The 16,964-nt window shown below is 31.1% G+C and overlaps 4 protein-coding genes across 5 annotated transcripts; 2 read left to right on the top strand and 2 right to left on the bottom strand.

The window, feature by feature from the left end:
* Positions 1–1,074: 1,074 nt before the first annotated feature.
* On the top strand, positions 1,075–5,238 carry LOC143204223 (uncharacterized). Its single transcript, XM_076416777.1, has 3 exons — positions 1,075–1,557; positions 1,647–3,692; positions 5,231–5,238. Exons 1-3 carry the CDS (start codon positions 1,143–1,145, stop codon positions 5,236–5,238), a joined length of 2,469 nt encoding a protein of 822 aa, XP_076272892.1. The 5' UTR covers positions 1,075–1,142.
* A 1,777-nt stretch (positions 5,239–7,015) lies between these two features.
* Positions 7,016–7,777, bottom strand: Ssb-c31a (Single stranded-binding protein c31A). The gene is made up of 2 exons (XM_076407979.1): positions 7,593–7,777; positions 7,016–7,429 (listed from the first exon to the last, which is right to left on the bottom strand). The coding sequence occupies exons 1-2, from the start codon at positions 7,647–7,649 to the stop codon at positions 7,166–7,168; spliced, it is 321 nt and encodes a 106-aa protein (XP_076264094.1). The 5' UTR covers positions 7,650–7,777; the 3' UTR covers positions 7,016–7,165.
* Positions 7,778–9,306: 1,529 nt separating this feature from the next.
* LOC143198386 (GTPase Era, mitochondrial) lies at positions 9,307–13,039 on the bottom strand. Of its 2 annotated transcripts, XM_076407573.1 has the most exons (7): positions 12,992–13,027; positions 12,794–12,938; positions 12,611–12,735; positions 12,384–12,558; positions 12,145–12,316; positions 9,620–9,823; positions 9,307–9,552 (listed from the first exon to the last, which is right to left on the bottom strand). In XM_076407573.1, exons 2-7 carry the CDS (start codon positions 12,875–12,877, stop codon positions 9,374–9,376), a joined length of 939 nt encoding a protein of 312 aa, XP_076263688.1. In that variant the 5' UTR covers positions 12,878–12,938; positions 12,992–13,027; the 3' UTR covers positions 9,307–9,373. The 2 variants fall into 2 exon arrangements, with proteins under 2 accessions (XP_076263688.1, XP_076263679.1); XM_076407564.1 differs by having other exon boundaries at positions 12,794–13,039.
* Positions 13,040–13,234: 195 nt separating this feature from the next.
* On the top strand, positions 13,235–16,456 carry LOC143198401 (luc7-like protein 3). The gene is made up of 6 exons (XM_076407584.1): positions 13,235–13,373; positions 13,454–13,587; positions 13,640–14,364; positions 14,456–14,616; positions 14,684–14,775; positions 16,190–16,456. The coding sequence occupies exons 2-5, from the start codon at positions 13,483–13,485 to the stop codon at positions 14,734–14,736; spliced, it is 1,044 nt and encodes a 347-aa protein (XP_076263699.1). The 5' UTR covers positions 13,235–13,373; positions 13,454–13,482; the 3' UTR covers positions 14,737–14,775; positions 16,190–16,456.
* Positions 16,457–16,964: the final 508 nt, after the last annotated feature.

Raw genomic sequence — 16,964 nt, 5'->3', positions numbered from 1 at the left:
ATACATAGTTGGAGGAGTTTAATGTCGCGTTCCGAAACTCGCGTTTCTTTTGTATTAGTTTCGGCACGCGAGATAAAATGCATCAGTTTCCACGTCATTACATCAGTCAAACAAAAATCGCGTTACCAACAGTGTTTTATTATTTTTAATATCCAAATTTTAAATAAATAAAACAATTCGTACGGCTTAAAAGGATTTGAGTTCAAGTCATATCAAATTTAAAAAAAAATTTTTTTGTTTAGTTCGTGATTAGTGAAAAAATAATTTATATTTGATATGCCTGCTATAAGACGAAGCAATTTAGGTAGAAGAACCAGAAATGCTATAAACCAAGCTAATTACCGATCTAATCGTACTGCACAAGAACGTGACGACGGAAATGAACGTGAAAGAATTCGGATATCACAAATGCGTGAAGCGCGAGCGCGACGTTCAACTAATAATCGCGCAAGTTTGAATCGAGCTGCTTTCAGTTACGATGTGTCAATTGACTACAGTAACTACCAATGTGTTGTTATTGGTTCTATGAACTTGGTTTGCTCACACTGTAAGGCATTAAAATACAAAAACGAAGCCAATGGATTGTGTTGCGCAAATGGTAAAGTGAAATTGATACCATTGGATCCACCACCAGAAACATTGTACTCATTGGTTTCAGGAATAGGAACAGATTCTATACACTTTTTGACACATATCCAACAATATAACAATTGCTTTCAAATGACTTCATTTGGGGCAACAAATGCAGTTCGGGAAAATTTTATGCCAACTTTCAAGGTATGTATTATAGCAGTTACTCATAATTATTTTAGCGAACAAAATTTTCTGTCACCAAAGTTAAGATGTGTTACTAATCTTCATTTTCTTAATCATTACGAAATATATCACTTAGTCATAATATTATATGGTGATTCAGTTTCAGTGACACTTTTATTATATTTTATATTTGATAGATATTAGTTAAAACTAAATATATACTTTTTAAGATCAAATATTATTTAAGTTTGATCACTGACAATCCATTAATTTATACCACACCATAATATCTTTTTTATTTACAGATACAAGGGCAAATATATCACAGAGCAGGTTCACTGTTACCAGTGTCAGATAGCGACAACAAATTCCTGCAAATTTATTTTATGGGCAATTCACCACAAGAAATTGATCTGCGTTGTGCACATAACAATTTAGTAAAGAGGTCTATTGTAGAACAATTACAAACTTTATTTCATCAACACAATCAATTGATTATATTGTTTAAAACTGCCCTGGATCTGATGCCATCCGATAATCACAAAATTGTAATCAGAGCTGATAAAGCACCTGCAGGTCAACATACAAGACGTTTTAATGCACCAACTATTGATGAAGTTGCTATCGTTGTAGTTGGAGAAAATTTGGAATCCCGTGATATTGTTTTACATCGTCGGAATGATCAATTACAACGTATAAAGGAAACACACCGCTCATATGATGCACTGCAATATCCCATTATATTTTGGCAAGGTGAAGATGGCTACGATTTATCAATAAAAATGATAAATCCCATTACAGGTAACTAAAATATTAGTTTAGCTATGGCGATAATATCTCAGTCACTATATTATGTATTTGAATGTTATTAAAACAAAATCTGTTTACAGGTTCTGAAACCAACAAAAAAGTCAGTTCAATGAACTATTATTCATACCGCCTAATGATTCGGGAAAATGAAGATAATCACATATTGAAATGTCGGCGATTATATCACAAATATGTTGTTGACATGTATGTTAAAATTGAAACGGAGAGATTAACATTCATCAGGTTGAATCAAACCAAACTCCGATCTGAAGAGTATATTCACCTTCGAGATGCGATTAATACTGATGGAAATGCACAGAATGTCGGTCGGATGACTATTCTTCCAGCAACATACATCGGAAGCCCTCGGCATATGCACGAATATGCTCAAGATGCCATGTCGTATGTTCGTCATTATGGTACAGCAGATTTGTTCATCACATTTACATGCAATCCGCAATGGATAGAAATTAAGCAGGAGTTATTCCCTGGGCAATCACCCATTGATCGTCATGATATTACAGCCAGAGTCTTTAGACAAAAGTTGAAATCTTTAATGAATTACATCGTAAAACATAATGTGTTTGGTGAGACACGTTGCTGGATGTATTCTGTGGAGTGGCAGAAACGAGGATTGCCACATGCACACATTTTGATTTGGTTGGTTGAAAAGATAAGGCCAAATGAAGTGATATCAGCTGAAATCCCTAATGTACAAGTAGATCCTGGATTGCATGAGGTAGTTATCAAAAACATGATACATGGTCCCTGTGGAACTCTTAATCAAAATTCACCGTGTATGATGGATGGTAAATGTTCAAAACGATATCCACGGACATTAATATCGGAAACAATTACTGGTAATGACGGTTATCCATTGTATCGTCGCAGATCGACAACAGACAATGGAAAATCAACAATTGTCAAATTAAATCAACAAGATATTGAAATAGATAATCGTTGGATTGTTCCATATTCACCCATTTTATCAAAGACATTCAAAGCACACATCAACGTTGAATCTTGCCATTCAGTGAAATCGATTAAATACATTTGCAAATATGTAACCAAAGGGAGTGATATGGCTGCGATTGGAATTGGTGCAGAGAATTCTAATGATGAAGTTACCCAATGCCAAATGGGCCGCTATGTCAGTAGTAATGAAGCATTTTGGCGAATATTTTCTTTTCCTATTCATGAGAGACACCCTTCTGTTGTTCACTTAGCTGTGCATTTAGAAAATGGACAAAGAGTGTATTTTACAGCACAGAACGCAGTACAAAGAGCTGCTCAGCCACCATCTACTACATTAACCAGTTTTTTTGAGACATGCCAAAACGATGATTTCGCACAAACATTGCTATATTATGAAATGCCAAAATATTATACCTGGAATCAATCCTCAAGGAGATTTATACGACGGAAACAAGGAAAACCACTTCCAGGATATACAGATGTATATTCCACCGATGCGATTGGCCGGATTTATTCAGTACATCCAAGCAATGATGAATGTTTTTATTTACGACTGCTATTAGTCAATGTACGTGGCCCAACATCATTCCAACAGTTACGAACTGTTGATGGTGAATTGTGTGGATCCTACAGAGAAGCCTGTCAACGTTTGCAATTGCTTGAAAATGACGCTCATTGGGATCAAACTCTCAATGATGCTGTAATATCATCACACGCTCATCAAATACGAACATTGTTTTCTATAATCATATCTACATGCTTCCCATCAAACCCAATTGATTTGTGGATTAAGTACAAAGATTATATGTGTGATGATATTTTGTATCAAATACGGAATAGAATGGGAAATCCAAATATACAAATCAGTGAAGAAATTTACAATGAAGCATTGATTTCAATTGAGGACATGTGCTTGATAATGTCAAACAAACTATTAATTCAATTAGGCCTGACCGCGCCCAATCGTCCAATGCATGACGCTTTTAACCAAGAGTTGCATCGAGAAAGACTGTATGATCTCAACGCTTTGAAAGAATTAATTCAAACAAATCTTCCACTGTTAAATGAACAACAGAAGTATGTATTTGAAACTCTTATGAAAGTAACAAATGATGAAACTGGAGGGATTTACTTCTTAAATGCACCTGCTGGTACAGGAAAAACTTCTTTGATTTCATTAATATTAGCAACAATTCGCTCACAAAATAAAATTGCACTTGCACCCGCTTCGTCGGGAATCGCAGCAACTTTGCTTGAAGGTGGTCGAACAGCCCATTCAGCACTAAAATTGCCATTAAATATGCAAAGCAATGAAACTCCAACCTGCAACGTTTCGAAGAACTCTGCAATGGCAAAGGTTTTGCAGCAATGTAAATTGATTGTTTGGGATGAATGCACGATGGCACATAAAAAATCTTTGGAGGCTTTAGACAGAACCTTAAAAGATATACGTAGCAATAATAACCGATTTGGTGGTGCAATGATTTTATTAGCAGGAGATTTTCGTCAAACATTGCCAGTGATTCCACGATCAACGCCAGCTGATGAACTCAATGCATGTCTAAAGTCCTCCAATTTGTGGAAATATGTCAAAGTACTTCATTTAAACAAGAATATGCGTGTCGAGTTGCAAAATGACCAATCTGGAAACATATTCTCTAAACAACTCATTGACATTGGTAATGGCAAATTTCCTATAGACATGTTGACTGGCTGCATTAACTTTCCTCAAAGTTTTTGTCAGTTAACTCGATCAAAAGATGAACTTATTCAGAAGGTGTTTCCAGATGTTTCTCAAAATTACAGAAACCATGATTGGTTGAGCGAACGAGCTATACTGGCTGCAAAAAAACATAGATGTAAATGAATTAAATTTCAAAATTCAAGAACAAATTACAGGCGAATTGAGGATATATAAATCAGTTGATTACTAATCATACTACTAATCAAGATGATGTAGTCAACTATCCACCGGAATTTTTAAACTCGCTGGATTTGCCAGGATTGCCACCTCACAATCTTCAATTAAAGGTTGGATCGGTGGTTATAATGTTGCGAAATATCAACCAACCGCGTCTTTGCAACGGTATACGGTTAGCGATAAAAAAATTACTAAACAATGTGATAGAAGCAACTATACTCAAAGGAAAGTATAAAGGAGAAGATGTTCTCATACCGCGCATCCCAATGATTCCGACTGATGTGCCATTTGAGTTTAAACGACTACAGTTTCCAGTGCGGCTTGCTTTTGCTATGGCTATAATCAAGTCCCAGGGGCAATCATTAAGTGTTTGTGGTATTAATCTAGAAAACCCATGTTTCTCACATGGTCAATTGTATGTTGCCTGTTCCCGTGTTGGAAAACCATCAGATTTGTTTATCTATGCGCCAGGTAATCAAACAAAAAACATCGTATACCACAAAGCACTACAATGATAATAATAATAATAATTATGATTCACATGATTAACAATAAAGCGATTACTTACTTTTCAATCCTTATATATGTTTTATTTAATTATTTTTTATTCACAACGCCCTATCACCAGGGTGATGGTTCTGTTCACGAGAATTTTTTAAAATACGTAGGCACAAAAACTGCCACATTACAAATCTTTTTGACAGGACGAAGTCTGTCGGGTCAGCTAGTTTAATAATAATTCTAACATAAACTACTAATTTTTACCAGCAATGTAAAGTATTTTGCTTGCAAATTCCAAAAAAAAACATATTAAGAATATAACACAGAAAAATGAATGAACGGCAACCCTAAATTAAAGTTACCTACCAGTACCAATATCTTGTATTTTGCCATATAATTTTAGCCGAGAAACTTAACTGGTGATTATTTGAATACGTATGAATCTGCTTTTATTTACTGGGTTATTTCTAAAACTACAAATATATGTAAACATAATTCACTAGATCCGAGATGTAATGACAACAATATTATGAAAGTATACAAAATATTCATAACTATGACTACTTAAGAAACCCAACTTTAACTGCTTATAAAGTCACATTACAAGTTTAGACACATATAAACGTAAACATTTTCAGTTTAATAAAAGTAATATAGATGAAATTTTAATGTTATACCATCTAATACTATATGATTCCCCTTGTAATATAATTCGATTTGGATTAAATCTAAAAGTAATTGCAAATATGAAAGATAAACATCCGTTTTTAATTAACATATCCCGACCGTTCTAAACTTAATTTCAGAAAACCGTTGGTCTACATTTTAATAAATATAAATGGGTTTTGTCATACAACGTCACTTCTAAATAAATATAACTTTAACCGTCCTACAGGAAAATATAAAGTACAGCCGTGCTAACTAGATTTCGGACTTGGCAATTATTCTATAGCGAAATGTCGTTCTTGCACATTAATAATTTTACAGGGAATTTATATATTCATACAGAAAAGCAACATATGCACTGGGAAATTAACAAATATGTTACAGTGGTTCTTATTTACACAGAGATCTCTTTAATATATGCATATACCAACTGGCCTATCTGCGTGTGATAGAATGAAACTGAGCATATTTTTTCGCTACAATATTTAAATGAAAAAACGAATGAAAATTTAGCATTATTTTTAGCTAACATGGATATGTATTGAACATGGATGTTTCGTCTATTGCTTTCTACAAAAACGATATAATCTAAATATTACTATACTATTACAGCTATAAGTATGAAGCATTTTCACAAATATATCAAGTCACCACATGGTAAAAAATATTTTTCCTCTCAACATGCACTATATGACTTTTATAATAAGGCATAATAAAATTCCATTAAAACACACAGTTTACTCAAGATTATTTACACAAGTTTACTTATATCACATTGGCTAGATCATGTTAATTATTAAAATTTCACAATCATTTTCATATATCATTGAATAAATAAAAGATATTCTTCACCCCAACAAAACCATTACTAAAAGACCAGCGAGAAGTCAATCATGATTGTTGACAAAATATTGTATCATTAGCATAATAATTCTCTATAAGTCTCTGTTCATATATATTCATAATTTGATTAATTTACTATTGTTTAATTTACTCTGAATATTTATACAATATATTGAGACCCTCGTTAATGCTTAAGTCACTTCGCAGACATAAAATTACAAATATCAGCACCAAAACATCAATTTTATTACTAATACTTTTAATGTAAGCTTATAGAGAACCATTCCTTAGATCCCATCACAGATATTAATTCTGAACATCGTTAATTACCATAAAATCTAATACTATAGGATAAAGCTTTAACATGACCTAATATAAGAAAAATGTTTATGTATATACTGTAAAATATTAAGTGTAATTTAAATGATTTGTTGTATTAAAAATTTAGTCACCAAAAACATTTCAGTACATCAGTATTTCATAGTAACAATGTTACAATATAACAAGTTGTTTAAAAAATGTTGATGAAAATAAAAGATCAACTATTAAATAACCATGTATTTGAAAAAAAAAATCAAAACAAAAATATTACAATTTTACCAGCTGTCAAAATGTTAAATATATGTTTACAAATCCAAGTTATGCACAAATTCGAGTATAACACTAAAGATTAACATAATTTGTATTAATAAACTAACAAGCTTTCTTAAATTCCTCATCAATTTCATCAACCGATGCCTTAAACCTTTGCCATTGCTCTCCAGTTAACATAATGCCTTTCTTGCCTGGCTTCAGGTCCCCATCAGAATTGTAAAATTCTCGTATGTTTATGTACACTTTACCCTTAAAATCGGTAACTTTGACAAATCTACTCTTGCCTAAATCCCATGTAGGTTCTTTATCTTCAGTGCGATATGAGCTACTATCACCTTTAAACTTCTTCTTAATTGGCTCTTTCTGTAAGAATAGAAAATGTGAATATATTTTCTAGCTATATATCAACAAGTTATATACCAAAATTAGTATTGATATAATTATGTACTGGTATGCACATAAACAAATATAAATCAATATATACTTATTAGTAGTTAAAAACGTCAATAGCAAACAATACACTTACATCATCAGGTCCAGAATCAGAGTCTGATGAATCTTCCTTCTTTGATTTCTTTGGCATTTTTAAATTTGAATTTCAACCGGTTAATATAAACGACTTTCTTAAATTAACGGGGACAAAAACAACTTTTGCCGGTTAAACAATATCTAAAGATGGCTTCACGCATGCGAACTCTTGCAGAAAACAGTGATTTGTCCTAGGGATGGAAAATATATCGTTAATTTGCCGATCTATCGATATTTTTTTCAACCAATATTTGGCAATATTTTTTAAAAAAGTTAAAGACATTTCTTAAGCACCATAAAAAAAACAGTAAAAAATTGATACTTAGATTTAAAAGCTTAGTGTATTCCAAATACTTTATTTTAAAAATTTTTGTTTAAATATCACAGCTACTGTAAAAAATTTCTTGTGATATATCGAAATATCGATACTTTTCTTGCTGGCCGACATCCCTTATTTGGCCACCAAATCCAAAAAACCTTATTCTGTGGATCAGTCTAATACTTTCAAAATAGGGATCTTAGCTGCCAACTACTATCGATATTTCCATATATAAATATTTTTAAAAATTGCTCTAACATTTTAAAAAGTAGCCATATTTTTAATAAACCTTTTTATTTCGTATTTTATGGTTAATGTCAGAGATGTCGGCCACGAAGAAAAATATGGATATACCAATATCAAATATATATATATATATATATTTCCGTACTTTGGGTTTGGATATATCCATATTTCAATAATATATCAGTTTCATTAATATATTAGCTGTAACTTATTATTCAAGTTAATTATATTAGGGGTTATTTTTATTACAATGTCGCTGCGAAATATTTCTTTAAATTGGAAAAGCAAACAAGTGTTGTAATCTGAAATGTAAAGGTTCGAATAGAATTCATGCTTTTTCAAAAGATCCTGCTGTAATCAATAAAAGTTTTAACGTAAGTCAATAACCGTAACAGGATATATTATGACCACTTACACAGATCCAGGAAGGTTTATAGTTTATAGTCCTATTAACACGGAGAAATGTGGAAGACCACGGCTTAAAAGATGTAATTCCTATTTATAAGTATATATATATATATATATATATATATATATATATATATATATATATATATATATATAAATTTAAATAGTATTTTGTTATGACTTAGGACTGAATTAGGACAATTCAGCCTATCCCTTCAACTTCTACCAGAGAGGAATCAGACTTAAGAGTCTTTCAAATCAAAGAAGTTAGTGCTATTGCAATAATATACTTATTCTCATATTAGGCATATTTTCTGTCAGGGCATAATGAAAGATCTCAATGATATGACACATATATATAACAACAAACACATTAAGGTACAAATACATTTCACCCATAGAGTATATATTACTCAATGATTTCGGCTCAAATGAAAAAATAATATATACCTAAATATAATTATTTTTACCAGAGAGATAATTTTATACAAAAACTTATTTACAAATTGTTTACTGAACTGCAGGATTGCAATGAATCAAAAGTATTTGGAACTGAATTTACTGCTGAAAAGTGCTTATCTGCCACCTTTCAACCAACCAATACTAATAAAACCTTTAAAAAAGTAGTATATTTTTTGAGATAGGCACAGATAAGTAAGAGTGAAGATGTACAGTGAATATAATTAAATACAATAATTCTGTATGTAAATATACTAATCTAGAAAATAAAAAAATCTTATTTTATTAATGGAATTATATATTATGTATTGCATTTTTTATATGGTTTTAAGGAGTTTAAAATATATTTATTCTTTATAAGGTGGGTATAACACAATTTTTAATCTAACAAAATTGTTAAAAGCACTTTGTAAATCTTGTTGAACACTTTGAATGATTTGCCTTAATCTTCCATCACATGCGCCAGCTATTAGTCTAGCTACTCTAATGGAAGGACAATTTACTATAACTACTGTGCTAAGAATTCCTAAAACGATCATAGTAAGCATTAAATTAAGTAAAATGCCTATTTATGTAGTATTTTTAAATCATACCTTCACTATTTACATTAAAATATTCAATATCAGATTTTAAATTGTATGGAATTTCTTGTGGTAAAAAATCTAGTAATTTAGCTTGAACAGTTTTTAAAATCATGTCTTCAGCACTTTGATCAGTCCAAATTTCTTCTGGAAACATCCACTTTTCAGATTTGGCTTGTTTTAATAAATATTTCTTAACATCAATTAGTCCATCACCTGGAAGAAATGCAAAACTATTAATAAGCCTGTTTACATCAATACATTAGTAAAAATAGAGCTTTAGTTATTACCATTTTATAGTACATATAATTCCAACTCTTATGAAGGTATTCTGGTCTGGAATTTTGAAAACAGAACTAATATTTCTTAATAATATGTGTTTAACAGATTTATAAGGCTATTTTAGTGAGAGTTGAACTGTAGGAAAATATAGATATTTAAAGTTCTCTTTAAATCAATTCTGTTTCTGATATATAACAGTGACTTCCTAACCGCATATCCGCGACTCGCAAGTGGCCGATATGAAAATAAACTCAGAACTTCAGAAAAAATTAAGAAATGTAGACATCCAAGACATGATCACAGAAATTTTGCCAATTAATAATCTTTATACTCCCAACATCACTACATAGTATAAAACAAAGTCGCCTTTTCTGTCCCTATATCCCTATGTGCGCTTAAATCTATAAAACTACGCAACGGATTTTGATGCGGTTTTTTTCAATAGATAGAGTGATTCAAGAGGAAGGTTTATATGTATAATACATGCATAATATACTAAGGCAACATTGCTAATTTTAGAGGTTTCTAACGTGATGTCGTAAATTAACCTATTTTTTTAGGCTTATTTAGCAATTAGCAAAAACGCTGCCTAACCCTACGAGTTAGATCAAATTAATGTACTACAGTATTGTACACCATAAAAAGGTCTACAAAAAAGTCCGCGATGGTATATGTTTATCTTTTAGAGATAACCCACATTAACCATTTTTATTGTTTATTTTTTACGTGAGAAAATGGCTTATTTACGAAGCTATTTTAAGCAATACGGCATTAATCCTTATCGAATTAAGTACCTTAAATACAGTGTGCAATTAATATAGATCAATATGGTTCCTTACAGCATGTAAATTAAACAAATATTTTCCAAATATTGAGATATTACAAATTTAAAATTTGCGTTTAAAAATGTATAATGTAATAAAAATTGTATGAATTTAGATATTCCAAAGATAGCAGGAAATCTTCATAGTAAGTATAGAGGAAGAGGAATTGTTTTACTCCAAATTTAATGCGTGCAGGCCAAGGGCAGTAATGAATGAACCAAAAATACTGGATCGATTTTAATCATGTTTTCATTGAGTGACATAGGCATATATATTTTATGCCCGTGCAAAGTCGGAGCGGGCCGCTATGTTTTTATATACAACTTTCATATTTTTTCTGTAGTGTATTTAATTTAGTATCAGCATTGCACCCGTGCGAAGCCGGGGCGGGTCGCTAGTATTTATATAATATATACACATACACATTCTGTTTCAATTAATTTAATCTCTTATAATTTAGATTTCCAGCGAAACTTTGCTAGAATATGCGGCTCTGATAAAGAATAACAACTTCAGCAACTCTCATTGATTGTAGTAGTTAGAATTGCATTCAAAACATCTTTTCTTAACCCTTCCGGGTGCCGCGTCCAGTACAGTGGACACGATTTTTAACACTGCTTAATTCCTCACTGTAATTTACTTTTGGTGTGAAAACTAGTTCACACAGATGGATGTAAATTTATTTAAGTTCCTCTCGACCTTATAGAAACACATAGTTCATAGTATGTGATTGTAACCGAACATGCCCTTGAATTTGAGTGACAAATATTGGCAGATATTGATCGAATTATTGACAAAACGTTAGTAAATGTAATGTTTGCAATATATATAAATTACCTAGAATGCGACATACCTCCAAGATACAATCGATTTAATGTCTATTGAGATGAAAAAACCAAAGTTTTTTAGGTGTTATTTATCTAGACATTTATTTTGCTTTTAGCGCAAGATGACATGAAAATAAAACTGTTTTGACTGACGAGCAATTGCTACAAATACTTGAAGTATTATCCCATGATGATGATGGGCAGATCGCCAAAAATGCTTATGAAAAACTGACCGATAGACTCTTTACAGACCTTGTGTAAGATCCCATCCAAGGCTGAGGAACTGGACACTACACATGATAATAATCTTGATTTAGCTTTGGTCAATTCTTGGATGGAGATGGAAAGCAAACCAAACTCGTTGGAGTTAAAAAAAAAAGGTTGGATCTTTTTGGAAATGCGATAGAAAGTTGCTGAAGATATTCCTAAGATATAATATAAGAAGCTGACTGTTGTAAATTAGAAGGCTGCAGCAAAAAATTCATAATTTTTGCATCATAGTTGTAATATACATTGGGCCTTGAAAGGGTTAAAATAAACTTTTATTTTTAAAACTACTATGTTATATAGGAATACCAAACTATTTATCATGTAAAGTACATACCCATAAGTGATGAAACCATAAAAACCTCTTGGAAATATGGCCAACCCTTATATTCATTTTCTACTTTATGTGTTCTAGGTTGTGATCCTGATATGGGTTTACCATCAATAGAATTTTCTGTAATTACTCTAGTTAGATCTAATAATTTCCTTTTTGATCTCAGTAAATCTACCTAAAAGTAATAATGAGTATTGATCATGTAAAGTATACTTTGATATAAATTATATTTTATTAGTTACCTTATTGAATATTAAAAAACTAGGTTTGTCCTTATGATATTGTAATAGGTTTAATATTTTAATATCTAATTTTTCTTTAGTATGTATATTTGAAACATCATGTATTACACCAATGATATCTGCATTTTTTAAAGCTCTTTTTGCATCTCTTTTAAATGCACGGTTTAAATGAAATCTAAAATATTCATTTTTGTAATAACATTATAGAACCTATTTTAATTACCAACTTAGCATATTCTTTTTCATTAACTACACCAGGTGTGTCAACAAATACAATTTGTGTATCACCTTCTGTGAAAATGGCCATTGAATTTGATCGAGTAGTATGAATTTTTGAAGATGCAGGACATACCTACATCAAATTTAGAGCAAATATATAGTTATACTACCAAGGGCAATAATAAATTTACCATTCTCTCCATTAAGTTATTAATAAAAGTACTTTTTCCGGCATTTGGCATGCCAATAATCCCTACTCTTAGAAGCTTTTGCATAAGATTTTCATCGCTAACCGGAATGACTGTTTTATTTGCAGCTGATTCCAAAGAATAGTGTCTTAAAACGGTAAATATATGATACGATTTAAAAACTTTAAGAGTAGTCAAAACCATCATCTCCTTTTTATTTTGCAGGTTACATCTTCTTCTTTTTAAAAGTTTAATAAGAAAGAAAATATAAATAAAAATTGTAGGTTTGTAATATCGATATTTTACGTTTTAAACAACTAAAAGTGTCATCAAATATGATCGATCCAAACCTCTCCATACTTTTTTTTTAAATATCGGCGAACATTATGGATTATTTTTTTGAAAATATATCGATATAAATCCCCGTCGATATCTTTTCAATATTCCTAACCTGCATGGCTAATTAGACACCTAGGGTGAAAAATGAAAATTCCCCTATTTGTTCTAACTGACATTTTGTTATTCGTGCAAGACACAAAGTTTATAGTTGCCGATGAGGTAGCTATAGATTTTGTAATTTAAGGTAAGTTATTTTATTAATTTTTATATAAATTTAAATGGCATCAAGATTAAATCACATATGTGTACTAATTTTTTTTCTAGGAATTGTAGGCGTCTTTTATTCTCTTAAAATGGCTGTTTTAGCAGCAGCTCAACTTTTAGATGAGCTTATGGGGCGACACCGAAATGTTGCTCCTAATGAAGAAATAAAGGAAACTAATTGGGAAGATGCTGAAGTAATTTTCTTGACAATTCTTAAATTGTTTTTCTATTTTATTTTTTTTATAGTATTGCAGTTATTATATGGTGAAGTTCTGTCCTCATGAATTGTTTGTTAATACTCGTGCTGATTTAGGACCATGTAGCAAAACTCATGATGAAGAAGCTAGAAAGCTGTTCCAAGAAGCTAAAAAGAATCATTATAAAAAACTTCAATATTATGATGATTTTGTTAGGTTTTGTTCCTCCATGATTAATGAAGTTGGTAGAAAAATTGTCAAAGGAAAGCAAAGGTTAGCTTTGAGTGGAAAAAATGTTGTAAACAATGCTAATCCTGCCCAAGCTGAGAAGAATCAAGAAAAAATAGACATTTTGAATGAACGAATAAATGAGTTAGAAAAAGAAGCGGAGGAGGCGGGAACTGATGGTAATGTAGAACAGGCTCAAGGGTTAATGAAACTTTGTGATAAATTGAAAGAAGAAAGAGATGTTTTAAAAAAGCAGTCTGAAGGTGGGCAATTGAATATGACAGCACAACTAGCTGTTGAACAGGAGAAGCAAATGGAGGTTTGTGAAGTGTGTGGGGCATTTTTAATTGTGGGTGATGCCCAACAAAGAATTGATGACCATTTAATGGGAAAGCAGCATATGGGATATATGAGATTAAAAAATGCTGTTGATGAAATTAGTGCTCTAGTTAAAGAAATTAAAGAAGGTCCTAGAAGAAATAAAGATAGAGGAGAACGAGAAAGAAGAAGAGAAAAAGAAAGAGAAAGAAGTCGTTCAGGGCAAAGGTTAGTTAATTTTTAGTTGTTTGTGTATTTACAATGTCAAGAAATATGTTTTCTTCTAATATATTTTTAATCTTTTTTTCTTTTTTCTCAGGGAAAAAGCTAGAGAAAAGGATAAAGAAAGGGAACGGGAAAAACGTGATAAGGATTATGATAAGAGAAGAATGGAAGAAAGGGACCGCAGGGATAGAGATAGGGATCGTGAACGTGACAGGGATAGGGATAAGGAAAGGAGACACCGGTCCGAACGTGAAGGTAATATATTGAGTTTTATAATTGTACCTATTTTCTGGAAACATATTCTATTCAAAACTACCTTTAGATCGTCATCGACATCATCATCACCACCACAGTTCCCACAGACATCGTCGTTAAAAACAACACGTAGTAGACCAGTAAGATTGCATACCACAGGTAGGTACTATTTTAAATGGGGCAATAATTAAACATTTCTTTCAGGCTCAGTGCAGGTTAGTGAAAGTTAAATTGATTCACCTAAACAAAACAATTTGTTTCAAATTTTGCTATTATCAATAGGTGATTTTAAATTTATTTTAAAACTAAGGCAGATTTTAAAACGAGTTTTTCAGTAAACATTTATGTTTTATATCTTATATCTCATTTTAGATAGCCATTACATTTATTTTACTGAAAGACTTTAACTACTTCATAAACCTACTAGTTACCTACAAATTAACCCAAGTTTTATATTTTGGGTGTGGATAATTCTAGTTTCTATATAGATACAATCTGTTTTTAATGAAATGTGATAGGACTTGGTATATGAGTGCCAATGTGTCTTATAAGTTTTCAGCACTGAAACGTCCAGACGCTACAAACAGTTGGCAACACTGTCCGCGATTTTTTGTACTTTTGTACCATGAGGTATTTATAGTTTAAGTTTAAAAGCCAATTTTAAAATAGTTTATGTTGTGGCAACTGCTCACTATCGACATACCTACCACACGAAACATTCAATATCGGTTTCATCATTTTTAAGGAGGTATTTATTGTTTTCTATATTGGAAGTCTAAGAAATACTTATAAATGTGTATTATAACAAAACAAATATATCAATCGATATAAGTTCAATCAGGAATTTCTTTTTGTTGGAGTAATGCTGATAATTTTTTCTAGGTAATTATAACATTATTTACATTTAACTCGAAAGTTATATTTTTTACACTTGTTCTAATGCTTTTATGCTTAGTACAGTATGTCTAATGAGAGAGTTCAAATTTCAAAAGTTATAAATAAATTAATAGTAGTTAAAAAAATGTGTTTTTTTATCAAAATGTGCTTAAGTTCAGCACCATAAGCCAGCATAAGCAGGTTTCATTTTTTAAACAAAATACCATTCAAGTGTTTTCCACATATTCTTAGACGTTCTTTTAGTCAAAGTGTAAAATTGTAAAACGCATCGAGTTACATTTGTAACACATTTGTACTCAAGATACTTACATTCCACAATTGACTGCAGAAATTATTTCACTGAACTTCTGTATTCTCTTTTTACGGGTAATAGGTAAAGTTCGGTCACTAGACCCGTACATTGGGTGCATCATTTAATATTTCCCTTACTATTCTATATTAAGGGTTGCCCTGTAATACAAATTTAAAATATGAACTATTCCAGTGGACATCCTGTATAATTTTGCTTTTCATCTACTGACGTGATAATAAAAAATTGCGGGCTTTGAATTTTATTAAATATATGAAGATTCATTGTATTAATTTTACACTTAAAGTACTTCTATGACATCCAATATAAGTCTTATACCAGCCGATGCAGAACTTTTGTCTCATGCTCTCGTCTGGATCTTTGCAGTTAACAACAGGTGAGGTCTTATGAAGATGCTATTGTAAAAATAATATGGATGGTCAACTCAGCTTAGTTATACTTGTGTCAGAAGCCTTCCAAAGATCGGGCCCCTCAGCTCTTATTCCAGGTGATTTAATGTCATACTTTATTTTATGTTTAAATATTTAACATTATCAAAATTTCAATCCACACTTTGTCTCACGTATTCTAAATAGATTGTTGTTATTGGACGTAGTTTGTATACGGTTATCATTAAATAAATGGTGTTTTATAGTATTTTGTTTTATTTTAAACATTACCTGCAAAATGTCCTCAAATTGTAAACCAATGAATGAATATTTTAAATGAATGAAAGTATTTGAAGGTTAATTTAAACGGAATTCAACTGGATTAAAAATCAAATAACATCCGACAAATGATTTAAATGTGGAATTTTTATTCTATTACTATTTTTACTCGTTTGTTTTTAAATGTGTATTTAAATCTACGATACGTCAGACAGTTTTGTGTATTTTTAATAACACACAAAATTGTCCTTAATTAATGGGTAAATAAGTGATATTCCCTTTTTAATACTTTATTATAGATGTTTTACAGTAACTAACGACATTTTTAAATACTAGATCCTAATTACAAATAGTAACGAAGATGTACAAGATTTAATGTACAGACAGAAGGCACAGGTTAGAAAGTAACGGAACTAAAAGAGACAGATTAAAAACAGGGTATAACAGTAGTATATTTGGAGATTTTAGAAAAACTAGACAATCATAAAATATAA

The sequence above is a fragment of the Rhynchophorus ferrugineus genome, unplaced genomic scaffold, assembly GCF_030347505.1.
Source record: "Rhynchophorus ferrugineus isolate W39M unplaced genomic scaffold, kcgeb_rfMv2 rfM1, whole genome shotgun sequence".
NCBI lineage: Eukaryota > Metazoa > Arthropoda > Insecta > Coleoptera > Curculionidae > Rhynchophorus > Rhynchophorus ferrugineus.
Note: the sequence above shows the minus strand (reverse complement) of the source record. Positions and strands in the feature narration are given on the sequence as shown.

What these genes read in the sequence shown, in the direction of transcription:
- Ssb-c31a (XM_076407979.1), bottom strand. Translation starts at nt 7,649, where the DNA reads ATGCCAAAGAAATCAAAGAAGGAAGATTCATCAGACTCTGATTCTGGA. An exon ending in CTGATTCTGGACCTGATGAT is followed by an intron (nt 7,430 to 7,592) that starts GTAAGTGTATTG and finishes CTATTCTTACAG; the next exon opens with AAAGAGCCAATTAAGAAGAA.
- LOC143204223 (XM_076416777.1), top strand. Translation starts at nt 1,143, where the DNA reads ATGGGCAATTCACCACAAGAAATTGATCTGCGTTGTGCACATAACAAT. An exon ending in AATGATAAATCCCATTACAG is followed by an intron (nt 1,558 to 1,646) that starts GTAACTAAAATA and finishes ATCTGTTTACAG; the next exon opens with GTTCTGAAACCAACAAAAAA.
- LOC143198401 (XM_076407584.1), top strand. Translation starts at nt 13,483, where the DNA reads ATGGCTGTTTTAGCAGCAGCTCAACTTTTAGATGAGCTTATGGGGCGA. An exon ending in CTAATTGGGAAGATGCTGAA is followed by an intron (nt 13,588 to 13,639) that starts GTAATTTTCTTG and finishes TTTTTTTTATAG; the next exon opens with TATTGCAGTTATTATATGGT. An exon ending in AGAAGTCGTTCAGGGCAAAG is followed by an intron (nt 14,365 to 14,455) that starts GTTAGTTAATTT and finishes CTTTTTTCTCAG; the next exon opens with GGAAAAAGCTAGAGAAAAGG.
- LOC143198386 (XM_076407564.1), bottom strand. Translation starts at nt 12,997, where the DNA reads ATGATGGTTTTGACTACTCTTAAAGTTTTTAAATCGTATCATATATTT. An exon ending in ATAACTTAATGGAGAGAATG is followed by an intron (nt 12,736 to 12,793) that starts GTAAATTTATTA and finishes AATTTGATGTAG; the next exon opens with GTATGTCCTGCATCTTCAAA. An exon ending in TTTTAATGTAAATAGTGAAG is followed by an intron (nt 9,553 to 9,619) that starts GTATGATTTAAA and finishes TGATCGTTTTAG; the next exon opens with GAATTCTTAGCACAGTAGTT.